Below are 27,209 nucleotides of genomic sequence, written 5' to 3'. Positions count from 1 at the left end.
TTTTGGTAAAATTCTTTAATGTGAGTTTTTCTTTTGCTTAGGTTATTTGAAGAACTCTATGAAGATCATGGTGATACCCTGTCCCTTCAGTATGGTGGTTCTCAACTTGTTCATCGGGTAAAAACCTACAGAAAGATTGCACCGTGGACCCAGCACTCAAAAGACATCATGCAAACTCTCTCTAGATATTACAGCAATGCTTTTTCAGGTAATTCTGAAGTAATAGGTATTTCTAATACATGTACTTTAAAAAAAGCTATTGGTTAAATAAAGTTAAGTATTTAAAAATTTAAGTAAAACAGAATTTATCCCTTTGAAGGCATTTAATAAATATTTATCCAATAAATGAATGAGAAGAGCACTTTTGCCTTTTGGCACCCATTTGAATTCTTAAGGAGTGCAACATACTTTGATTCCTTGGCTTCTGTCTCCTTCTATATTTCTTCTTGCACCATATATATGTTATTTTGAGGATGTTGAATTGTTTTTTAATGGAAGGTTCAAAGTCTTGATAGTTGGATAAGAATGTAAATATTACTAATTTATTAAAATGTCAACTAGAAATATATAGTAACATTAACATTAAATTAAACTCATTAAGTTATACTTCTTTTATGACTTGTGAATTCTAAGTGTAACAGATTGTTGTAATGGTACTATTTCTGTTTCCATTCCAATGGCATTGTCAATAAAATAGATATCAGACAAAATAATTGTGAGACAAATCCCCATGTGCAGAATTTATAAAGTGCTCAATGATCAATTTCGTGATTCTTAAGCCCTAAAACTAAATTAAGGATAAAAAAAAGTTCAGTGAATTTGGGAAGAAGATTAAAGAAGTAATCATCTTCAGTAAAGAAGTTCTTTGGAGTGAACTGTTGCCTGCAGTGATGGTCACCCACCCCCACTTCTTCAAGTGAAGGGAGATAGGAGCTTCAACAGGACTCTGGATGAGCCTGATGTGGTGTCCAGCCATTGGAAGGACCCTACATGTTGGCCTCAGGCTGCTGCACAGCAAATCTGTAGCAAAGGGATGGGCTGAGGAGATTGCTGCCATGTTGCAAACTTCCTGCACTTTTAGAGTCGGTTGGGCCAAAGAATACTTGAGTGTTTTTTGGCACCCAAATTTGGTCCTCATGAAGGAGGCTGTCAGCATGTGGTTGGCCTGGGTCCTAGCCAGGAAGACTCCTTGAGAGACAGGGAGATCCTAGCAGCAAGAAGTAGAAAGTCAATACTGAAAACCTAGGATACCAAGGAAAGAGTTGCAAGAAACTGCCTTATTAAAAAAAAAAAAAAAAGATGTATGTGCCTACACCAAAGGAATTGTAAGAATCTCCAGTTGTGGGAGCCTCAGAAGCAACTATAAAAGTATCCACAAAATGGTTGGCTTTCAACATTTTCTAGATTCAGAGTGAATGAAAGTTAGTTTGCTGTACTCCTGCTAGTGTATATTAGTTTTCTATGCTATGTAGCAAATTACTACACACAGCATCTTAAAATAGCACATAGTCATTATCTTATAGTTTCTTTGGGTCTGAAAGTCCAGGTACAACTCAGCTGGGTCACTGCTTCAGGCCTCACAAGATGACAGCAAAAATGTCGGTCAGGCAGGCCCCTCATCTGAAGGCTTAACTAGGAAAGGATCTGCTTCCCAGCTTGTGTGTTTGCTGGCAGAATTCAGTTCCTTGTAGTTCCTGTGGTTGTAGGACTTATAGCTATTTGCCTTTTCACAGCTGTTAAGGAAGAGGGAGGTAAATCTGAGGTAGTATAATTATGGGAATTATATTCCTTCATCATCCCATTAATTGGGAGTCAATCACAGGTCCCACACATACTGAAGGGGAAGCTGAATCGGTTTCTGAATGCTGTGGTAACAAAATAATACCAACCAATGACTTGAAATGAGAAATTTATTGTTTCAAAGTTCTGGAGTCCTAGAAGTTTAAAATCAAAATGTCAGCAGGGCAGTGCTCCCTGTGAAAACCTTAAGGGATAATCCTTACTTGCTTCTTTCCAGCTTCTGTTGGTTTCCAGAAATCTTTGGTGTTGCTTGACTTGCAGCAACAACATTTCCATCCATTGTCCCATGGCATTCTCCCCTTGTGTCCATGTCTTCATAGAATTTTCGGTGTCTCTTTTCTCCTCTCGTGAGAATTAAGGGCCTGCTGTACTCTAATGCAATTGCATCTTAAATTGGTTTTATCTGCAAAGATCTTCTTTCCAAATAAGGTCCTATTCACAAGAATTTGAGGTTAGGACTAAAACATATCTTTTTAGGAGACACAATTGAACATATAAAAGTTGCGAGGAAGATGAAGGATTATAATTATAAGTCATGTGCCTCAAAGTACATATCTCTAGATGTGTGTCACCCTGAAGAAGTTTGGAACTGCCCCTATGGAAAGAGCATCCACTCTTCTGCCCCCTCCTGTCATTATTGCTCTTGTAATAGGAATCATTATTGAAGCCTAAGGACCAAGACTTTGTAATAAGACTAGGAGACAGAATGAATGTATAACTATAATTATTTAAAAAGAAAGGCATGATATTGAAAGGTAATGGTGGTCACAAGAATGTAATGTGCATGTATGGAAAGGTAAGGCAAAATTATGCACAACTGAAAGATGAACTATTATGAAAGGTATCATGAATAATATGGCTAAAACAGGCTTTTTATTTTAAGAAGCATGGTGTCATTGGGGTGTACAACTTATTTTAAAATTATAGTAGGTATTATATAAAGATGATAATATAGAACAATTTTCTTTAAAGTACTCCAGATAACTTTGTAAAACTTAGTGTTCTCATGTTATACCTCTGGGGTGGGCAGAAAAATACTGATTAAGAAACTGGAATAATGAAATTAGATGACAAGAATTTTACCCTTGGTTTGCATAGATGCATGCTATGTGGGCAACTCATCTGACCCTCTTTCAAGCTGATTTTAAATAAGGTTCTTAAATCTAGGTGCTGTGACATGCACCTGTAGTCCTAGATTCTCCGTAGGCTGAGGCAAGAGGATTGCTTGAGCCCAAGAGTTCATGGGTATTATAGTGAGACCCTGTCTCAAAAAACAAACAAACCTGTTATTTAGGCTTCACTTACTAGCATGTTTGGCAGTTGGAGGATCCCTTTCCTGGAAAGCACAGGTCTCTAGGATTCCTCTTAGATGTTACCAAGAGCTTTTCATTCCCTTAAGGGCTTTGTTAAGCTCTTTCTAATTTTTTTTTATACGCTCAAATTTTGTAAGCCTGGATTTTCTTGCTAAAGCTTGTTGAATTTAAATACTACAATAAGAAAAAAAAAACAGTTGGATACCTCTCGCAGTTAATAAGATATATACATACATATATGTACCCTGTGTGTGTAATTTAAATGTAGTAGGTTCATGTGTATGTGTGTGTGTGTGTGTGTGTGTGTGTGTGTATGTGTGTGTGTATGTGTGTGGAGGGAAATCATTTTTCCTCAGAGATTTTATAAAACAAAGAAAAAGCTCACAGGGTGAAAATTTTCGGGTTCACCATGCACAGAGAGAAGTGATCACAGAGGGTAGTAGTATACTGAACTGGTTTCCCCGCATTATTAGGTACTCTGAGATGCTGCAATAATTTCTTTCCCTTTCTGCTATCACTGAAAGAGAGGCATGCAGGGGAGCATGCTGAGAATATTTTAATTTATCAGGAATCATGAGATAACCTTCTGAGGTCATCCTTTGAACAGCAAATTTTAGTGAATAAGCTGAACGGGCAGAAAGAAAACAATTGGAAAAGTGTTTCAATAACACTGTAAATGACATTGCTAACTCTGGTTAAAACCCAACTCTCTTTACCTTTCCTATAACCAAAGTGGTTAAACATGACAAGAGGAAAGTTGCATGTCATCATTTGTAGTTTAAACTGACTGTAGTTCTCCAAAGGACACTCAGTGACTGTAGTTCTCCAAAGGACACTCAGAACAGCCTGACAATACTGCTACATTTCCCCAGGATGGTCCTTCTCTCACTCTCCAAAGAACCATTTCATGCTGTTCTCTTTTCTCAAACCAACAACACAAATATCAGCTACTGACCTTGTTTCATACTTCAATGAAAAAATAAAGATCATTGGAAGGGAGCTGCTTTTTTTTTTTTTTTTAACCACCATATGCAGAGGTTGTTTGTATTTGCACTCAGGGTTTCTGTCTTACATTGTGTTACAGTGCCTGTGCTGTCCCTGCCCCATGTTAAGCCAAGCTCTCTGCTGTAGTTTGAAGCACCTCTCTGCCTCTTGCTTTCTCCTAAAATATACACTCCTTGCCATGTACCGTCAGTTTCTCCCTCTCTACTGTATCACTTCCATTATTGTAAAAGCACACCTTAGTGTTTTCCACCCAAGCTTCCATCTCTATCTCCCTTCAGCTGCAATCCTAGTTCTCTGCTCTCCTGAGCAAAACCTCTTGAAAGAGTTGTATAAGTAACTGTTTCCTGCTTTCTCTATCTGATCTATTTGGCATCTACCCTTTTAAGACACTGAAACCCTACTTAGTGAGGTTACCAACAATTTCCCAATGCTATATGTGTTGGTTATCTTTCTGTCTCCATCTTACTCAACCATTCAACAACTTGTATCATGCCGACCAAGCCCTCTTTCTTATAACTTCCTTTGTGATCTCTCTCTCTCTCTCTCTCAGTCTCTGTTGATTTCTGCTGTTTCTAAGCCCTCCTCCTCTCCTCTCTTTCTAAATTTTTATCCTAGGGCATCTCATTTCAGTTTTTACATGCCATGCATTTGACACTCAGATTTGTATCTCTGACTTTGACTTCTTGATGAACTCTAGACTCACCTGACTGCCTGTCTTGATGAATATTGTATTAGTTTCCCATAATGACTGGGCTGTGTTTTCTGCTTAGAATCTCAGTAACTACTCAGCTGCGCTTTATGCTTAGAATCTCACAATGCTGAAGTCAAATGAAACCAAATTAAATGGAAGTAATATCCACATGTCAGTTAACCTGGGCTCTTATCTGGAGGCTTCGCAGCTTATTCAAGTTGTTGGCAGATTTCCATACAGTTGTGGGACTGATGTTTCATGTTCTCACTGGCAGTTGGCTGGGAGTCACTCTCGGTTCCTTACTGCTGCCTGCATTTTTTGACTTGTGGCTTGATCAGTTTTAAAGCCAGCACTGGTATATCAAATCCATTTGTGCTTCAAATCTCTCAACCTTCCCCTTCTACCTTCTTTTCCTGCCTTGAAAGGATTCATGTTCTTATACTGAGCTCACCCAGATAGTCCAAGGTAATTTCTCTATCTTGAATTTGTTGATCAGTAACTTTAGTTACATCTGCAAAGTCCCTTTTGCCACATAATATAAAATAGTAATAGGTGTGACACTGGGGAGCAAAGGGACCAAATTTGTTCATATCAGAGATCTCTAATAATATTCTCACTCAAGCTTATCATTTCTGAGACAGAAAAACTTGTCTCTCTTTAACCTGTTTTATTCTGTTTTTTTTTTCTACCCCAACACCCATTTTCAATTCAGAAATTGAAATTCAATTCAGAATTGAAATTTTCAATTTTCACCCTTGAATTTCTTATTTTCCTCATTAGCCACCCTTCTCCACAATTCAGTGTGTCAGCAGATCTTGTTGACTCTTCCTCCAAAATATATCCCAAATGCTTCTACTGTTTTCACCCCTACTGCTTCCACACTCATCCATGTAACCACACCTCTTTCTGGACAGCTGCAGTCCCTTGTGATTCAGCTCTGCTTCTTCTCTTCCAACCAAGCTCTTTATAGCAGTCAGAGTGATGATTTTTAAGTTAAATCAGATCCTATCAAACTACCCTTTAAAAAAATCTTTCAGGGTTACCATTGCATTTGAAATCAAATTCTTCTCCACAATCTCTAAGACCTTGAGTAATTTGGCTGCATCAGTATCTAATATTCTGTGCTTTCCTGTTCCCATTACCCTCTGGCCTTTGTGCCTTTTCTGTTTCTGGAGCTGCTTAGCTTTTTTAAAAAAAAAAAATATTTATTTTTTTTAGTTTTAGGTGGACACAACATCTTTATTTTACATTTATGTGGTGCTGAGGATTGAACCCAGTGCCTCGTGCATGCTGGCCAAGCGCTCTACCACTGAGCCCCAGCCCCAGCCCCTGCTTAGCTTTTTCCTCCATCAGACCTTTGCAGTTGTTTGTCCTTCTGCCAGGCACAGCCTTTGGAGCTCTGTGTGACCACCTCCTTTATATCCTTATAGTTCAAATGTTCTTTAACACTTCAGCCTCCTCCCTTTTCCCTAACTGCCCAATCTAAGTATTCCCGTCTTCTCTCATATCATGTCATTGTTTAATTTTCTTCATTGAATTTACATCTTCTGAAAGTACCTTGTCCATTATTTGCGTACATGTACTTTGTTTCTTATAAAATATTGTAAGTCCCTAAGAGCCAGGTTCTTGTCAACCTTATATTCCCAGTGAGGGATATGGTAGGTTCTTGAATTAATGAATTATTTTTTCAATTGTTAAAGTAATACATGTTAATTCTAGAGAGTACAGAGTAGCTCACAAATAAATCATATAATCTGCACCTTCTGGAGGAAGCCACTTGTTCCTATCTAGAAGAACATTATTTTTCTAGTTTTATTATATGTGTAATTTTAATATGCTTTTACTCTTTTAGATGATGTGAAAAATCTTTATAGTCTTAAATATTATTCTACAATGGGACTTTTTAGTAACCTTATAGTTCTTTAGTCTTTGGAAGCATCATGCTATACTATTTGTTATTGTATCTCTAGAGTTCTTCTAAATAAACATCTTTGAATATATGCTTTTTTATATATTTTAAATATTTTATGAAAATTCTGGAAGCGTATTTTTTTCAATCAGAAGGTACAAATATTTTTTAGAGTTTTTATATACATGTATATGGCCAAATTGCCTTTCAGAAGGATTAAACATCTAATACTTCCATCAGAAAAGCATTAAAATGGGAGAGCTCATTTTGTAAAGGATTTGTCAATAGAAAATATTTTAATTTGCACTTATGTGATAACTAGTGAAGTTGGATTTTTGTATGTTCATTAGCTATTTCTGTTTCTTTTTAGAATTCATATACCTATTTTTTTACTAGGAGGTTAATCTGTCTTTCTTACATTTAAATAGTATTTATTTCAATATATGATGTAAATAGGGATCTAACTATATTGTTCCCTTTATTTAATAGTTAAATAAGTAACATTTATTAATAGTATTTTCTTCTCTTAAATAACATCAGATACTATTTTATTACAAACTTAATATTAGAATAACAAATATTTTAGTTCCAAAATAAATTTTTTGGCCAATAAAAATTATTACATTCACATCTGATTTATTTAAATATAGTTAATAATGAAGTTATTGCTTAACTTTTGAATGGCATTCAAATAGTTCATGGTCTTTTTGCCTTTAAAGCATGATTGGGTGTAATGGTAGGGAATCATTTTGCCCTGTTGTTACACAGCTATAGAGCACTTAATCTGTTTAGGCTCTTGTCCATATCCAAAGTCCTACGTCTTCCTGGTGACCATAACCTCATACATATATTTTAAGTTAGAACAATAGCAATGCATTCAAGAAATCATTATGATGTTTTGAAGGAATATCCTTTTTTGGATATTGTAAAATCTTCAATTTTCCTTACTTGCTAAAATTTAAAGGAAGATGCTATTACGTTTGAAGGATGAAAGACATTCCTTAAAAACATGGCTAAAAAATGAAAAGCGTCTCTAAATAGTATTAAGATATTTTGAGGCACTACATGGAATGAGCTATTAAGTGCCATTAAGGCTATTCAAGAAGCATAACGAATGTAATTACTATAAGAGCAGTATGTTTACTTTTGCATTGTGTAAAGAGATACAAATTGGGACAGTAATGTCTGTATCATCTAATCCTTGATATTTATTTTCTCTCAACAAGTGGAAAAAAGGCTGCAGATATATTCAGCATATAAACACATTCCTATTATATATGACTTTTAGCCTGAAACTAAGTGCTGTTTTAATGGAATGCTTCCTGTCAAAATACTAATATCAGGAATACATGTTTGATCTACCATATTTCATTCATTGCTTTTGCTGAAATGATCAAATAACCCAGTGCTAATTTCAGATGTATATGTTTGCTGTAGCTGTTGGAAGAAAATTGATTTTATAATATTATTGTGTTCCCCAAACAGTCATTTCTACTGTGCTATTTTTTAGTCCTAAACTCACTTTTGGAAAGAGGTTATTATGTGTATTGTGGATCTCTGCCACAAACTCAAAGAGACAGGGCTCTGAGACAAGAATGCAAAGAAGGAAATGAGGGGAATGATTAAAGGATGCAGGGAGGAGAAAGTGTAGAATGGGAAGGGTGGTTCCTGATACTGCTTCAGTGTTAATTATCATTTATACCAAAATACAATCAGAAAAAGGAAGAAGAAATGGGACATAGTAGAGTCAGTTTTATTAGCACATAGAATAGTTTGGAAAGATAATTTTGGAGTGTTGAATAGTTAGAATGAGGCTGTTATTCATGTGTCCTTGCTGTCTTCATTATCAGCCACAAAAGAGAATGGGGCAGGCTAATAGGTGTGGGGGACAGAAAATGTTGTAAACACTGTATCTGTTAAAGCCAGAGAGAATATCTTCTCAACTATTAAAAGTGGAAACTATGCAACTGACTCGTTCAAGGTTGTGCCACAGAACGTGGGTAGGAATTGGGTCATTTTGTTTGTCTCTGACAACTCTGCTTTCTTTACAATAAAGTAAATGCCTTAGTCAGCTTTTTCACTGCTGGGACTAAAAGACCTGACCAGAACAATTTTAGGGGAGGAAAAGTTTATTTAGGGGCTTACAGTTTCAGAACTCTTAGTCCGTAAATACCCAGCTCCATTCCTCTGGGTTCCAGGTGAGGCAGAACAAAATAGTGAAGAGTATGAGGGAGAGAAGCAGTTCATGTCATGATCTGGAAGGGGAGAGAGAGACAGAGAGAGAGAGAGAGACTTCCCTCTCCAGATACAAAATATATACCCCAAAGGCACGCCCCCAGGGATTTACCACCTCCAGCCACACCCTATCCGCCTTCAGCCACCACTCAGTTAATCCCATCAGGGGATTAATTCACTGATTGTGTTAAGGTTCTCATAACCCAATTATTTCTCCTCTAATCCTTCTTGCACTGTCTCATACATAAGCTTTTGGGAGACACCTCACATCCAAACCATAACAATAAAAAGGGTATTTACTTTAGTTAAACTAACAAATGGTGAGGTTGTTTTCATTTTAAAAATAAAATCACTTTCTAAGGTGTTTTGGCAATTCTTAAAGACTCCAAAAAGTCTTTCAGTATTCAAGAAGTAGTTTATATTTGCTATCCTCTTTATTATGAGGAAAAGGAAAGATAAGATTTTTACATTTTTAAAATTTGTTTTAATTAGTTGCACATGATAGTAAAATGCATTTATGTACTTTGATATACCATAAATAACTGGGGTATAATTTCTCATTTTTCTGATTGTATATATTTTAGGATCACATTGGTCATGCAGTCATATATGTATGTAAGGTAATAATGTCTGTTTCATTCTACTATCATCCTTCCTATCCCCATATCCCCTCCCCATCCTTCAATCTTCAATATCTAATATAAAGTAACTATTCTTCCCTAGCGCCACCTCCCCCTTATTGTGAATTAGCATCTGCATATCAGAGAAAACATTCAGCCTTTGGGTTTTGGGGATTGGCTTATTTTGCTTAGCATGATATTCTCCAACTCCATCCATTTACTGGCAAATGCCATAATTTCATTCTTTTTTAAAGCTGAGTAATATTCCATTGAATATATAGACCACATTTTTTTTTTATCCATTTATCTATTGAAGGGCACTTAGTTTGTTTCCATTGTTTAGCTATTGTGAACTGAGCTGCTATAAACATCGACGTGGCTGCATCACTATAATTCTCAGAATCCGGGTGACTATTTTAGATTGTGTGTAAGGTATGAAGTTTGGAATATAAATGTTACTTTTATTTTCAAGGATCTGTTCTATGGAATTACTATCCTTCTGAAAGGATATTCTCTTGAGTTGTCTATGTCAATGATGGATTTTCTGAAATACATGTTTTTGCTTTTTAGATGCCGATAGACAAGATTCCATTAATCTCTTCCTGGGAGTTTTCCATCCCATTGAAGGAAAACCTCATCTCTGGGAACTCCCAACAGATTTTTATTTGCATCACAAAAATACTATGAGACTTCTACCAACAAGAAGAAGGTATTTTTCTTTCTAGTCTCTTACTTGGACTTATGTTTGATGTTATTTTGAATATGAGATGTTTTCTATGAGAAATTTTTACGTGGACAAAGGTAGTCAGTCTAACCACATTTTTACTATGACTTTGGTATTGTTGATGTCCTGATGGTAGCTGGGAGAACTTGTGGATAGCAATTGGTGTTTTTTTTTTTTTATATTTATTTTTTAGTTCTAGGTGGGCACAATATTTTTATTTTATTATTTTATTTTTATGTGGTGCTGAGGATTGAACCCAGTGCCTCACGCATGCTAGGTGAGCACTCTACCACTGAGCCCCAGCCCCAGCCCTAGCCCCAGCCCAGCCTTTGATGTTTTGCATGTTCCCTAAGATACCAATAAAGCTTTACAACTTCATCATTGAGCCTAAGTGTTGCTCCACTAAAGCAAACCAGCAACCTCATTTTTTAATGTTTCCTATAAATGTGAAACCCTTAAGAACTCTAGGACTCAGTTGATTTTTCGAGTATGGCAGCTTAGTAGCATTTAGTTTGTAATGCCAATGTTCTTTTTTTCTAGAAAAACACAACCAATTTTGGGTGACACTGGTAAAGACAGGAATCCAGAGCAGTGGTATACTAGTGGCAGTTAATACTCCTCTTGTTCCTACTGCTCAATTTGTCTCTCTAGAATCCTTTGCCAGTACAGGTTATTTGGTTGCAGTTAAATTAATGTTAATATTATCAAAAGAAATGAATGAAACACTTTAATATGGTCCCTGTAGTGTGAACCTTAGGGTCGGGGGGGAGCTGAGTTGGAATTTCTGTGGTTATGTGACTTTGAACTAGTTCTTTGATTTTTTTTCTAAGCTGTGTTGTCCTAATCATAGATATAAATGGCTGGACACACCTCACAGAGTCATTGTGAGGACCTAATGAGAACTCCATTTTTTCCCTCTTTTCTTTTAATTAATTAATTTTTATTAGAGCTTTATAGTTATTCATAACTGAGGAGTCATTTGTAGATATTATCAGTCTTACCATATGAGCAAAATTTTTAACATTTAGGAGGTTGGGCTTGGTCCCTTCTGCTCAGAGGGCTATAAAAATATCAAGTTGTTCCATAGTTATTTTTTTTTTCTCACATAGCATCAGTTTAATATAGCCCTCATTCCTCTCAAATACTGTAGGGGTCATTGCCAAGCCTGTGTTAATTGTATATACAGACCACAAACAACTGATGAATTAGCAAATGCTGATATTGTATCTGGTACCAAATTCTGTGTTGCTTCAAAAATATTTAAAATATTAGGAAAGTCTCAGAGTTTATGTTTTTTACATTTGTTCCTGTCAGTACATATTATTGGGATAACTAACTGAATACTTGAGCTTACTTTTGCTATAAATGAGGCACTGCTAGTTTTTCTATTAAACTTATTATTTATAAATTAGTTTGTTAATTTTTTCTGACAAAATTTTCAAATTAATTATGTTTATTTGGTGATAAATGAGTGTAAATATCTGTTTGTAGTTTTGCTGATGATTATTAATCATAGGTAAATTTGATTAATTTTATGAAATGTTACATTACCAGTATTGAAGCTACTAAATACAAAATGGGAACAACTAAAATTCAGTTTTCTACTGCAGAATAAACTGTATATTACAAGTATAAATTAAAGCACTTCCTTGCTTTGAGTTACATAACTAAGGCAATTTTGGAGCTTATGTGCAGGAATAAAGGGAAGCTGCTGTTACATCCCCATTTTCTAAAAAAGGAAACTTTGCTGAGATTATTTAGCTAATTCAATGATTTAGCAGAATCAACTACCAGCCTGCCACTGAAAATAAAAGTAGGTAATATGGCTTACTTAGTTGATTCAGTCTCCTGTTTTTTTTTTTCTCTAGAATGTCAAAGATTATTTTATGGGATTATCAGTCGACTCTGCTCGTGAACAGTTCTTGTAAATACTCTATGATGAGTTTCAGTGTTTTATTTTGGACTTTCTAGTATCACCCATCTGTATAGAGTATTGACAATTTAACCAGTATAATTCTTAAAAGAAATGAACAGGTCAACCCGAGGCAGGAAAAGATCACAAAGCTTAGGCTCAGGTAGAGCCAAGTTGGAATTTCTTCAAGTGTGTTGCTTCAGAGCTGTTACTTCCCCTCTCAAAACCTTACTGTCTCATCTGTAAAATGGAGGTACCATTCTACATACTGTACAAGGTCATTCTGAGGCTTAAATGAGAAGATATGTGAAAAGTGCTTAATACTGGGGCTGACCCAGAATAATAAACACAGTCCTGAAGCAGCCAGGCTGGAGCACCTACCTCCAATTAATGCCTGGGTGATCTTGGGTAAAGTCACTTAACTGGTCTAACTCTGTTTCTCTGAGAATTAGATGAGATCATGTAAATGCACAGTATGTCCAGTAGATGTTAGTCTTGTTGTTATTCTTTAAGAATATTCATTCCTTAGTTTTTAACACTTACTAAAAATGATACACGATGCCCATAAAATTGGTAACTTGGGCAGTATTTTATCACTTTTATAATGTAATATAAATAAATACTTTATTATACATCACCTGATATCTCAAGCTTGATGGACAGCCTGTATTTCATACTGGGTTTACCACTGGTTATTCTGAAATAATATTTTATTGAATAATAAGGGAAATGGGAATAATCTGCCCATCACTCATCTAAACCAGGTAACTGCTTCTTTTAGCCCAAATATATATTAATGCATTCATGAATTCATACATTCTCAAAGTAACTTTTCCAGATTAAATACACCCTGTTTCTTTATCTGTCCCTCATATGCTGTAATTCAAGTCCTTTAATCATTTGGAATACTCTGTTCTATATGTCTTTCAGTCAGTGCCACTGTTCTTTTTAAACTGTGGTACCCAGATGTATTGATCTGCTCAGAATCAATTATTTAAACTTTGTTCTGAATTTGGCTATATGTAAACATCAGCTAAGATGCCATTTAAGTGTTTATAATGCCAACAAGCTCTTTTTAGATACTAAGCATTAGTATTTCATTGACTGCGAGATTTCTGGCCTTGTTCACTGTCTGCTACCCACTGTCTGCTGTGCGAGTTCTCCTCCTGTCTCCCTAGGGAGAGGTCATCTGTCCTGTGCTCAACAAGTCTGGGTCCATCAGCAGGGACATGTTTTGGATGGTTGACTTACACAGTTTTTCTTCACTTTGTGCTGAGATCAGCTTCCCTGTAATCTTACCTACTAATCCTAGTTCAGTTTATGGAAACCTTCAGAAGATGATTGCCTCATCCACTTACTAGTCTTTTAAATTTTTGAAGATGAGTTCATACATTCTCAAAAGAACTTCTTCAGATTAAAGAGCATGTTTCCTTACCTGTTCCTCATATGCTGTGGCTTCAGGTCCCCCAGCATTTGGAACACTCTCCTCTATGTGTATTCCAGGAGGGTCAGTGTTCTTTTTAAACTGTGTTGCCCAGACCTGGATCCAACAACAGAGTTGGGTCAGATTTGTGCCAGCTTCTGTGGGACTGTTAACTAATTGCAGCCTTGTCATCACAATGTTTTCTGAGCCCTCTGTTCACTAGACCTCCCCCCCACCCAGGGCTTTTTAACATGTCCTGTTGCCATGCTGTATTTACACCATTCTTGTCATGCTCCTGTATGCTTTGCCTGCTTCCAAAAAAGTATTTAAATGTACATCCTTTTTATTAACAAATACTTCTAACTCTGTAGCTTCTTTAGATTTAATTCACTGCTTATCTTGATCCCAATGTAAGTCCTGGATGAAAAATGTTGAGTAAATCCAGGTGGCAGAACCCTGTGTTGTTCCACCAGATAACTTCCTCCACCTAATGTTTAGTGCTTTGGGGTTGGAATGGCTTAAATGGCTGTAAGTTCACCTAACACAGTTGCTCTGCCCATACTTCTCTGTCTTATTCAAACGTCACAATATTGATCGCTTTGCTCAAGATTCTATGTGTTGTTTCAGAGAGTTCCCAAGTTAGCTGAGGGGGCTAAAGATAATAGTTTTAAATTCTCCCCAACCTTCCTAAGCAATCCAATGGAATTTAACAATCCTAAGACTAGGGAATGAAAAAGAGAAAAGAATCTAACTTTGGGGGTATTGTATGCAAAGAAGGTAGTAGTACCCAATGCAGTCTCCCATTCTCTGATCCCTGGTCCCAAAGCAGGTTTCTGTCCTGGTGCAGGTGTTCTTCCTCTGAGTAAATGTGACTGGTAGTTGAGGCAAAAAAGATTGGTCGTGGTCTTAAGTGTCTCATCCTCCATCCTCTCAGCTCATCCTCCCCAAGGCAAGTTTTTCTCTTGGACTTCTTTGCTTCTAAGACTCACTTAGGAGACTTGGATTTGATTTAGATTACATAGGGAAGTAAAATTTGCAATATATTTTAAAAATTTATGGTTTTGGTCTCAAATCACTAATGTAAGATTATCTCTTAATTCTTTTTCTCCACATAGTGTGTTCTGAGCTAAAACCCATTCTTTAGAATTTACTTCTTTTTCCTAAGCAAGATAACTGTAAGCATCATTCTTTAGGGAATTCTTCATGTACTATCTGATACTGTCTGTTTTCCTCCTCTGTCCAAGTTAGATCCTCACAGAATAGAAGTTATTTACATGTATTCTCCACCCCCCCCCCTCTCTCACACACACACACACACACACACGTACACACATGCATACACTCAACCTTATTAAACAAAATCTCACACTTTTTCTTTTTTTAATAACCCATTCCTTTTTTGTTTGTTTAATTCTTTTTGTAGTTATAGATGGATAGCATGCCTTTATTTTATTTACTTATTTTTATGTAGTGCTGCAGATTGAACCCAGAGCCTCACACGTGCTAGGCAAGCACTCTGCCACTGAGCTACACAGCCCCAGCCCTCACATCTTTTTCTGATATGATAGTCTGATTTTTCTAATCAGAAAGCAAAATGAGGGGGCTGAGGTTGTGGCTCAGTGGTAGAGAGCTTGCCTAGCACGTGTGAGGCCCTGGGTTCCATCCTTAGCGCCACATAAAAATAAATAAATAAATAAATATTTTGTGTTCAACTACAACTAAAAAATAAATATTAAAAAAAAACTTTAAAAAATGAGATGATCCTGCGATGGCATATTTTGGTGAGCATATGTGAATTTATAGAATTCACTTGTTATCTTTTGAGGTCACTCACAACATATCTTTAATACTTGGTTCTTTTGGTTTGGAATTGACGTCACCCTCAATGATGTATAGCTTTTGGAATCTATCGCTCTCTCACTTTTGAGTCATCAAGACCACATTTGCCCATTTCCAGTGTAGTTTCATCCATCAGTGTTCCTTAAAGATTTTTGATCTCAGAGGCACCAGGACCCTCAAATGCTTTTAGAGTTATCATTCTGCTTCCTTTTGTCTCTTGGTCTCTACACAGTTCCCTCTTTATATTGTATATTTTTCTCTCAAGTCTGGAATAAAACAATTCTATTTTTTTCTATCATTATTTGCAGCATGGCACTTCCAACATGTAGAGCAGTGTCTGACACATAGTAGGTGCTTAATAAATGTTGAATAACTGAATGAATTCTCTGCCAGTGGCAGTGCTATCCTTTATCCGTTCTTTTCATGCTCTGAAACCTTGCTATTGGAAAAGCAGCCCGAGGGCCAGTCCTTTGGCATCACCCGGGATCCTATCATAAATACAGAGTCTGGGGCCCTACCTGCTGAGTAAGAATCTGCCTTTTAACAAGATCTCGAAGTGGTTTATTTGCACAGTGGATTTTGAAAAGCACTGCTCTAAAGCATAACTTCAGTCTAAAACAGAACTTTGGAAGCCTTTCCTGCTGTCAAAGCACTGTTCCCATAAATCTCACATTTCATTAGGCTTCACTTTCCTCTTTTCATCATCCTCGGAATGGATTCTGCGTGTCATCTCTAGGAGAGTTTCCTGTGTTGCTAGTTTCATTTGGATACACCTCAGTTTCTTCATTTTATTAGGATTATTCAAGTTTGTAATTTCAGTATTTTATGTTTTTAAAGTATTTTTTTTTTTTTAGTTGTAGATGTACACAATCCCTAGGCAAGCGCTCTACCACTGAACTACAATCCCAGCCCCTTCAGCGTTTTATTTTGAGGAAACCTTCCATTTGTATGAAATTCTCTATTTAGCATTATTGGTCATAGGCCTCCCCACCCCCTTTGGAAATCTGATGTGTGTGTGTGTGTGTGTGTGTGTGTGTGTGTGGTATGTTCTGATATATTATTTCAGATTTTTTTCCTTTTGAGTTCTCATGAACTTGGACATATTACTTTCCTTTAAATATCTATTTCATCAGAATTTGATTTGAAATTAAATTCAGAGTTCTGAGAGAAGGCAGTTCAGGATTCTTTTAGATTTCTCTGTTTAAGCAGGTGAATCTTCTATCATAAATCCAGACAGTTGAAATTTCTTATCCTTAACTCTGACTGGCTTCTGTAATCAAATAGTGAACATTAATAGCTGAAGACTAACAGGGCCTACAGTATTTTCTAAGGGAACTTGTTCATTAGGACTAATTTGCTCCTTAGTGATTTTGCTGAACTGTTTCAATTCACACACACACACACACACACACACACACACACACAGATGTGTATATATGTAGCAGAGTAGGAAACATGATCTTTCAGACAGCTATGTGCAAGGGAGCCCTGGTCATAGGACTTGGATCAAGGTCCCACTGCTAACCTGGTGGCACTGTCCTGGCAGTCCCTCTTAGAGTTGGCTTAGTATATCCAAATCTTTTTTTTTTTTTTTTTGCGGGGGGGGGGGTACTAAAAGTAAGTAACATCAGAGCATCTTTACTCTCAGGTATATCATGACACTTTTGTAAATCTGTGACAGAGTTGAAACATGAAAAGAGTTGGGAAGGGAATTAACGTGTTGAAGACCTATTGTGTTTTGCAAACGTGTTTTAAAAAGAGAAAAAATATTGACTTTCAAGTAGGAGGCAACATCTTATCATAAACCACACAACTCCTTTTATCTGATAAATTGTAGAAAACCCAATATTTTACATTTGGGTTTTCATTTCATCTTATTCTTTTTTCTTTTTTTTTTTAATTTTATAGTTACACTCATTGGTGGACACCAGAGGTAATAAAGCATTTACCATTGCCTTATGATGAAGGTACGTGACTTGTTCTCTTCAATTTTTATACCAGCACATTTTTGGAGTTCTAGAATAAACTAAATGAACTAGAAGTGTCCCTGATGCAGTTTACCACAGCAACCTCTTTGTACACAGTTGGTTTTATAAAAATATCTACTTAGATGCAATCTAAAGACTTTTCAAGTAACAGGCAATATCTCTCCTAGTTATCTGTGCTGCGAACTTAAGGAAGTTGATAGTGAAGAAATTTCACAGATATGAAGAAGAGATTGATATCCACAATGAGTTCTTTCGGCCGTATGAATTGAGTAGTTTTGACGATACCTTTTGCCTGGCTATGACAAGTTCAGCACGGTATGTTGTAAGTACTCTGATGCTCAAAGTATTTGGGAGTTCTAGCTTTCCTAGTTCATACAGATATATGTTATTTTACCAGAAATGCGCTCTGCAAGCCTTCCCAGCAGTAGGTATTCAGTCTGTTTGAATAACTCCCGTGGGGGGGAATCTGCTAATTCAAGAGGCAGCCCTTTCTCTTGTTACACAACTAGAGTTAATTTTCTCTTTTGATAAGTTGAAATCTGCCTACCATTAGTCCTAGTTTGCCATTCAGAATCAACAATTTTTTTTTCATTGAATATAGAAATTCAGAGCTAAAAAAACATTTTCTTTGGTATTAGAAGGGCTGGAAGTTGCATCTTAGATCAGCCTAACTGTATGACTTTGAGATGTTCTCCTTATTTTCCTTATCTCCCCAACCCCCACACATGATGACACCCCAAGTATTTAATATAGTTTCTGGCACAGGTTAATAAATTAGAGCTATTATATTACTATTTTTATTAGACTCAGGACAAAACTAGTTCCTTTTCTGTAAGACAGCGCTCCAGTTGTTTGAAGAAGCAACACTTTTCTTCTCAGGGTAAAATGTCCTTCATTATTTCCTCAATAACTCATGTGATGTAGTTTTCAGATTCTTTCCATCTGGTCTGTTGCCTTTGGACACCCTTCATTTTCCTGTGTCTCTTTTAGAACTTGATGGGAAATTTTAGGAAAAATTATGGGACCAGAATAAGAAAATTGGGCAAAAGAAATCACTTCTTGACCGTATTTTATACAGAAGTTTTAATTTTTTGCATTTTATGTTTTCTTCAGAAATGACATATGTATATTTAAGGCTTGTGTGGTAGATGTAGGAATATCTTTGTTTCCTAGAAATCCACATTTTGCTTTAGGTAAATGGTGAGGAAAGTTTGAAATTTTTATTTGTTTGATTTTTCAGTTAAACTTGTTAAAGTTTAATTTTGTTTTGTTTTTTTTCCTTAATTTTTTTTTAGCTGTTGATGGACCTTTATTTTATTTATTTTTATGTGGTGCTGAGAATTGAATCCAGTGCCTCACGCATTGTGAGGTAACAGTAAGCTTGGCAAGTGCTCTGCCACTGTGCTACAACCCCAGCCCAAAGTTTAGCTGTTTTAATGTAAAGTCTTTGTCATTTCTAAAAGTTTTCAGCTCAACAAAGGACAAATGACATTGTACATGTGTTTATAAATATGTTGTTGATTTTTTGTCATAGTAAGATTCTGTAGTCACTGCAAACACTGAATTAATGAATTCTGAACCATTGCTTCTACAGGAAATACAGGATGAAGTTCCTGTGAGCATCTGATCACAGTATTTTTTATCAACTGATGAATATATAACCTTGTTTTGTATGTGTTTAAGACACCTTTACTTAACATATATTGTTGATTCATTTACATGGTTCTCGCCAACAGCACTGTAACTCATGCCTGAATGAAGCTCATTTATCTCACATATTTTTTCCAGAAGGTACATCATGGCTTTCTTATGCTCAGAAACACTTGTGCTTAGCACTGATTGGGAACTATTTTTAAACAGCAAGGTCACCAACAGAAAGCACACACACAAAAAAAAATGTGAAAAAAGTAGCACCAAATAGTTGATCAAGAGACACTCATTTATAGTAGGAAAACAAAAATAAAGAGTCCACCTTCTTCAGCTTTGGCTGGGATGTAAGTGTTAATTATGTAAATTTTTCCCAGCTCTTGGCATACACATGAGGGTGACTGCAAGAACACTGTAGATGTTGATTTGGTATTACAAATAAATTTCAGTGAGTAAGCAACTTCACAAACATGGAATCTACAAATTGTGAGGATCAAAAAGAAAGAAAAAATTAAACTAATTGCATTGTTCATTGTCTATTTTAACAGTTCATGTTTTCAGGCTATTAATTTTAAGCCAGATCACTTTCTTTTCCTTCCAAAAATGTGACATTCAGGCACACACTGGGAGTAGTGTCCTTGCTAGAAGCCACGAGTCTTAGCATAACCTGTAGTAATGTTGCCTTGTTGGTATGTTGGGGAAATTGGTCTAGCTTCTATGGTAAGTAAGGTAGCCCTTGCATAATGAGAAAGAAGCTTCAGTGGATCTCAGCCAGTGGTAAATTAAAACAGTTTCTATATAAAGTGTTCCAACAGTGTTTTAATGAATTAACCTCAGCCTAATGAGGTGGATGTTGGTATTTCAAATCATACCACTGTGTTTTGATCATTATATCTACCTCCTTTGGTGCTATAGTTTAAAACATTGTCTATAAAGCTAAATAACTTAGTGTTTTGCTATTGGCTTTTGAGTCTAATTTTGCCTGAGAACTAATTGTGATATATAATCAGCTGGTATCATCTTAGACAAAGATTAGGTACCAACATAGTTCTAGGAAACAAAACCTTACATTCAAAACTGTTGGGCCTCACAATCACAGAGATTTCACAGTGAAGACTGGTAATATTGAAGTTCCCTAGTTCCTTTAGTTCATGGGATTTTTAAGGCCCAGATTACCTGAATATCTCCTGAACATTTGGCTCAAAATATATGTAGCTCTGAAGTTAACATTAATGAAGGAATAATATAAGTGGGAATTGAAATGAAAGCTAATAACATCTGGATGGACAGTGATTCATATGGTATTTTGCCTTTCTTCATCTTTTTCTAGTGACTTTATGCCTAAGACTGTTGGCATTGATCCAAGTCCATTTACTGTGCGGAAACCAGATGAAACTGGAAAATCGGTATTGGGGTAAGATTTGCATATAGAATGAAATTTTAAAGATTCATGTAAAATAATAGGACTATGCAATAGTATTTCCAGCAAAAACTAATAACTTCAAGTAACATAGTTCGAGGCACAGTCCATTTATTGCATCTATGTAGGTAGTTCTTTAATAGCACTGGGATCATTGAACCAATCAATATTGAAAGAAAAATTTATAGGAATATTAGCAACATGGTGCATTTTATTATTTAAAATAGGGAATATAACAGATGGCATAAAAACAAGTAATAGATAATGTGTTTTATGTCCTATAAAACATTCATTCTCAAACATAAAATATGTAAGTAAAAAATTATACTCGTGTTTATTTTTGTTGGCATCCTGAGGAACATAAAAACAAATATACTTGATAGAGAACATAATAGATTTTCTGTGTATCACTATAACATTATTTGGGGAAGACTTATTCTATTATATCTGATAATATGAAGAAGACATACCACATTTGCATCTTCATGCTTGAAGACTGAAGTCAAATGTGTTGTGTTCTGGCATAAGAATCTCATTATCCTCTATTGACCTCCCTAGTTCCAGTGATAAGATTTCTTCTAGACTCTGACCAGAAGTCTTGGCCTAACTGTAGATACAGAATCCTAATTGTATTTGGGAATGTGTATAGGATCTTAATTCGATTCTAGCTTTATGGGATATATACTAATTTTTTCCAGATATACCACTTTTGTGGCTTAAATATGTAACCTTTGAATAGCTTCATGTTGAGCCCTAGCCAGATGCTAGGAGGAATTTGAAAGAAGAAAAGCCCTCAAGAGTTTAGAGTTCCACATGTTCTCAGGACAAATAAATAAATGACCAGCTGTATTACTGGGTAGCACAGATATTCATCAAATTTTAAGTACAGCAAGTCAGAAACTAAAGTATTTTCTACAATATCTAACTCATGGTCAAAAAATACTGCTTTTTCCTTTCTAGGACATTTTAGAGTATTATGGTATTTTTAGTCCCTTATAGAGAATTTTTTAAAAGTAAGAATGAAACAATAAATATTTTTTTTCTAAACTAGAAGTATTACTAGGAAACACTGATTTAAAAAAAAAAACAACAAAACACAGTATTCTTAGTATTCTCAAATTTGCCACTTAAAGTAAATACTTTTATGAGTGTGAATTTTTTATTATTTTTTTCCTTCATCTGTTCTCTGCTATTGGAATATTCAGTAAATATATTTGATTATGAATAACTCAACACAATTTAAATAATAACTCAATAAAGAATAACACAATAAAATTTAAAAATTAATTTATGTTTATTAGTTCTTATTATTTTGGTATACTGTGAATCTGACTCTTGACCTTTTCTTGAAGCTTTTATATGTTATAATTTTCCCAATACCTCAAACATATAATCTTCCATTATTATACCATAAATTTTGAAAATATTGATTTTACTTACCAAAGGAAGTCACAGTAGCCACATGGTGAGAAAACTTTTTTGTGCTCTACAAGTACATTTTGCTTCATATTTTGAATTTATAATATGAGTACATGTACCTGGAGAAATACTTTTCTCTTTAGTAAAACTTGAATCCAGAAACTAGTTTCTCATAGTCATTTTCTCATGCCTCACAAGCACTTAGACTTTGGGACAGAGTAAATTTACACCGTGCTGAAGTTCAATTTAAAGGTGGCTCACAGGCATGTTCTTCTTTGTAAAGAAACAAAAGCAACAGAGAGGAAGCCGTCTTACAGCGGAAAACAGCAGCCAGTGCCCCACCACCCCCCAGCGAGGAGGCTGTGTCCAGCAGCTCTGAGGATGACTCTGGGACGGACCGTGAAGAAGAGGGCTCTGTGTCTCAGCGTTCCACTCCTGTGAAGATGACGGACACTGGAGACAGTGCCAAAGTGCCAGAGGTGCGGGGGAGGGAAGCTGTCATGGTCCTGCCTGAGGCTCTAGAGGATGATCTTTCAAATTCTGCTTTCAGTTAAAAGGCTGAGAGCAAGAAAAATGTCACATTTTCTCACTCACATAATTTAATGTGTGGTGCTTTAGGTACTACATAGGCACATTTAGCATCGACCTTGGAAATCATTTCATTTTGAAATAAAAATAGGTAGTTTTGCTTCCCTGTGTAATAGTGAATTTTTTACCACTTCAGAATTTTTCAAGAATCCTTTCCCTCTTTGATCAGCCCATCCACTTGAGGTCCATTTACTCCCTGTCTCAGCATGTTGCTGGGAAGCAAGGTTTGGACCTAACACTCTCAATCTCTGAATAGCCCCTGTGGGAAAGTCATCCTATTCAATTCAGTATTACCAGTATTTTAAAGGAAAACAAATGGAAGCAAACAACAAAAGAGCCAGGTCTAGCTGGGGAGATATGCTAAGCCATTTATAAGGCAAATAAAATATGATGAGGTAAAGACTGAATCCATTATTCAGGGAATTGGCAAATTACCACCAATAGGCCAAATCCAGCCCACTGCCTGTTTTTGTAAATAAAGTTTTATTGAAACCCAGTCATGTCTACTTGTTTACATATTATATATGACTGCTGTTATACTGTACTAGCAGAGTTGAGTATTTGCAACGGAGACGGTATAACCCCAAAAGCCTAAAATATTTACTAATTTGGTCTTTTACAGAAAATGTTTGCCAACTCCAGCATTATACCAACGTAATCCATAATTATTTAACAGCTTTTGTGGGGGGCGGGGGAAGTGAGTGATACTGGGGATTGAATTCAGGGGCATTCAACCACTGACTACATCCCCAGCCCTATTTTGTATTTTATTTAGAGACAGGGTCTCACTGAGCTGCTAAGCGCCTCCCCTTTGCTGAGGCCAGCTTTGAACTCACGGACCACTGGAATTATAAGTATGCACCCAGTTTAACAGCTTTTTTTTTAAAGTCAAAAATAAACTAGTAGGAAATGGAAATCAAGTTTTTTAAAAAAGAATTAATGAGAAGGTTAGTTAATTGGTTGAAGAAACACTGTGATTGCTTTTGTGGGAAATTCCCATGCCCATTTTCTTCATCTTTGGGAATTATTAATATGCAAGATGTCTAAATATTCTAACTGGTTCCTTTTTTTAAAAAACCCAGAATGTGGTACAGCCTATGAAAGAGGTATATGGAATTAACCTCTCAGATGGCCTCTCAGAAGAAGATTTCTCCATTTATTCAAGGTAAGGTACTTTCATATATAGATTAAGTAAAAAACGAATATTTATTATTTTGATAATATATTTACTATAACTTTTTGAAAACAAAAGTAGTGATGCAGAAGGAAGTGAATTTTACTTGGAACACAGTAGTAGTATTTAAGATATATTGATTAGTACTTGGAGTTAAAGGGCCTACCTAACACCTGAGATGCTGCCCCTTGGTGATAAAAGTTTATTATGTGTGTGAGGACTGTCACTATCCATATACAGCTGCAATTTGAAGTACAAATACATCCCAGCCTTCTAACCCCTTAAGATCAAGGTACCTTCTTGTAAACTGACTCTGAGATACTGTATTTGCTTTTGCTTTGGAGTGTTGGTGGGAGCAGTGGCTGAGGGTTGAAAAGTGGTGATAGAAGGGTACCAATTTAGGATATGTTGATTTCAGTGACGTAGGACTCACTGAAAAGAGGGCTCTACCAAAAGGCATTTCCTGAAATCATATGCCTAATTTTGTGGGAAATGTGTGTTCTTCTGATGGAAAGATTCCTGTTATCAGATTCTCAAAAGAATACTTCATCCAGAAATCCTCAAGAACCTGATAAGACCATTGTAAACACCCCTCCAGCTTAAATACAAGTTTTCTGAAGACTTGATTATTGTATTTAAATACAGTCCCATTTAATTCCTCTAAGCTTGGCTTGTGTAAATTCTATAATATAAATAATCACTTCCTTTTTAAAGGCTCATATTTCATTTGTGGAATCCATTGAACTGGATAATGTCAGTTTTTCTATTTCAAACTAATAAAATCTGTTCTATAATACATAAAATATAAAAGGCATAGTATCAAACATCCCTTGACTATAAAAACATCTCCTATAATTTTGTACTCCTGTGAATATGAATCGCTATTTGACCAAAAACCAATTTAGTCATTCAGAACTCAGCCATATCCTCTCACTCCTGGACACATAAACATGCAGTTGCCTATTCATCAGAATTCTAGCTGAACTCTTGGGTAGTTGAAGTGGGCCTTTATAAAGCAATGTGATATGGAAAGATGAATGATCTGGGGTAAATTATTTAATAATATGACTTTGCTTGTGGCAGAAACCATGAGGATACATGTCAAGGATTGAAATGTTGGCTCAGGTTAAACACAAAGAAAGTGTCCCTTGCTTCAGGCTCCAGTAACCTGGAGGCTTACTGGCTCAGACTGCTTCAGAGGCCCACCTTATTTCTTCCTTCTTAAGGAGTGAGTTATAGCCATGCTCAGCTAAAATATCCCTGGAAAACAGTCTACCAAGGATGCAAAGAAAGCCTATTAGGAAGGAATTACTACAGAGAAAGGAGGACTCCATTTCTGATTAAGAGTCTGTGTTTGGTATTCCAACGAATGACACCTCCTCTTTTCATTTGTGTCAAATTTACATTGTTTTATTTTTCTTTATAAACAATTCAGAAATAGATTGAAAAGAGATTATCATTCCACTTTAAAAGCTGAGTGCAGAAAGATAGAACCATTCAGTGACTTGTCCAAGAGATATACCCTATACCCTCTTGGATGTCAGACTTTAGACTATACTCTGAACTTCATTCCCTTGATCTCATCTACCTCTGCTTCCACAGGGAAGGGGAGCAACAGGGTCCTGTCTATTCCTTCCCTCTCTTTGAGTAGTGGATACACTGCCCCAACTGGGCATCTCCCTCTTCCACATGCCTACATGGGGCATCTCTCCTCTCTGTCAGCTTTCTGTAACAAAATACCTGAGATAATCAACTTGTAAAAAGGATAGGTTTATTTTGGCTCCCAGTTTTAGAGGTTTCAGTCCACAGTCAGTTGGTTCCATTACTTTTAGGCCCATGCTGAGGCAGTACTTCATGTTCAGAAGTGTACAGCAGAGTAAAGCTGTGGGCCTCATGGTTGGGATGCAAAAAGAGAGAGACTGGGGCCTCACAATCCCCTTTGAAGGCACACCCATAATGACCAAAGACCTCCTACTAGGTCTCACCTATTCTAGTTTTTACCTCCGATAGTTTCCACCACTTCCCAGAACACCGTTCTGGGGAACACACTTTAAACACATGGGCCTTTGGTTGGGAGCATTCCAAATCCGAACTATAGCAACTTCTGAAGGGTAACTGTGTCAGGGATGGCCAAGGGATGTTCAGGGACTGCTTAGCAACCACTCTTGTCCCAGCTGAGTGCTAGATATGTCTTAGTGCCTCCTCTGATCCAGAGGGCAGGGAGAGAGCCCATCTAGTTTTGCCCTAAACCTGCAGGTAACCCTGCCACCTCAGTGCTGCACCCAGTAGACTGATACCCACCGAAGTCTGTGTACATCCCTGACTGGCATGCAGATCACAGCTCCTGCCGGGCATCATAGGATGCTGTGTGAGAAAAGTGGTGCAGCAGGACCTGGTTTCCGTAGCCTGTCTTCCAAATTCCTGTTCTCCTGCCTGCTTTTTCTACATTGGGCCTCTACCACCTCCAGATTCCTGAGGATTTCTGCTATGTGCTTTTGTTCTAATTACCAATCCCTATTCTATCTCTCTCCCTTTTCCCTCATCTTTTCCCATATCTTTAGTTTAGTTTCTGGACCAGACCTGGAAGCTTTCTGTTTACTTCTTTGAAGCCTCATACATCTGCACAGTTTTGTTTTGTTTTGTTTTGTTTTTTAATTCTGACAATGATGGTACACTTAAGTTTAAAGATCAAAGACGAATAGCTGATATTAAATGACATTTTTCCCTGGTTTAATCTTTTCTTTTTTTTTCTTTTTCTTTTGCTGCTGTGACCAAAAGCCAAAAGACCTGACAAGAACAATTAGAGGAGGAAAAGCTTATTTGGGAGTTCACCATTTCAGAGGTCTCAGTTCATAGATGGGTGATTTCATTGCTTTGGGCTCAAGGTGAGGGGTGAGGCAGAATATCATGGTGGAAAGTATAACAGAGGAAAGCAGCTGAGGATATGGACCCAGAAAGCAGAGAGAGAGAGAGAAAGACTGACTCTCCTCACCACAGACAAAATATAGACCTCAAAGGTACACCACTCACCTCTCCCAGCCACATTCTACTGGCCTACATTTACCACCCAGTTAATCAATGGATTAATGTACTGATTAGGTTAAGACTCTCAAAACCCAATCATTTCACCTCAATACTTATATTGTTTTACACTTGAGCTTTATCTAAGCCATTACATTCCCCAAAAATGGATCAAATTTCTCAGTTGCTGAAAGTTGGATAAAAAGTAAATTTTATGAAAGTTTTTCAGTAGCATTATAATGATTTCATAATTGGTAGTTTTTGTAGCACTTGACCTTTAAAAAAGCTTATGAAAAATAAATGATAAAATTATCCATCATCATCAAAGGAAGATATTTTAGATAGTAGAAAAACAGAAGGAAATCTGCTTTTTAATCCTGTCTTATAATCTCCTGTGGGCACATTGAAACAAAACTACAAAACCATGTCCCTCAGGGGAAGATAGATGCATGTGGTGCAGTCAGGGCTTAGACAAATAAGG

At 36.4% G+C, this 27,209-nt stretch overlaps 1 protein-coding gene across 1 annotated transcript in view; it reads left to right on the top strand.

The window, feature by feature from the left end:
• Window positions 1-27,209, top strand: part of Fig4 (FIG4 phosphoinositide 5-phosphatase) — a 104,783-nt gene that overhangs the window by 47,914 nt on the left and 29,660 nt on the right. Inside the window, exons 15-21 of the mRNA XM_026389612.2 lie at window positions 42-208; window positions 10,144-10,282; window positions 17,380-17,438; window positions 17,627-17,774; window positions 20,437-20,520; window positions 22,229-22,424; window positions 23,616-23,698. Coding sequence (XP_026245397.1) covers window positions 42-208; window positions 10,144-10,282; window positions 17,380-17,438; window positions 17,627-17,774; window positions 20,437-20,520; window positions 22,229-22,424; window positions 23,616-23,698 — 876 coding nt within the window. The remainder of the gene's footprint in view (window positions 1-41; window positions 209-10,143; window positions 10,283-17,379; window positions 17,439-17,626; window positions 17,775-20,436; window positions 20,521-22,228; window positions 22,425-23,615; window positions 23,699-27,209) is intronic.

Source organism: Urocitellus parryii, chromosome 8 (assembly GCF_045843805.1).
Source record: "Urocitellus parryii isolate mUroPar1 chromosome 8, mUroPar1.hap1, whole genome shotgun sequence".
Classification (NCBI taxonomy): Eukaryota; Metazoa; Chordata; class Mammalia; order Rodentia; family Sciuridae; genus Urocitellus; species Urocitellus parryii.
Note: the sequence above shows the minus strand (reverse complement) of the source record. Positions and strands in the feature narration are given on the sequence as shown.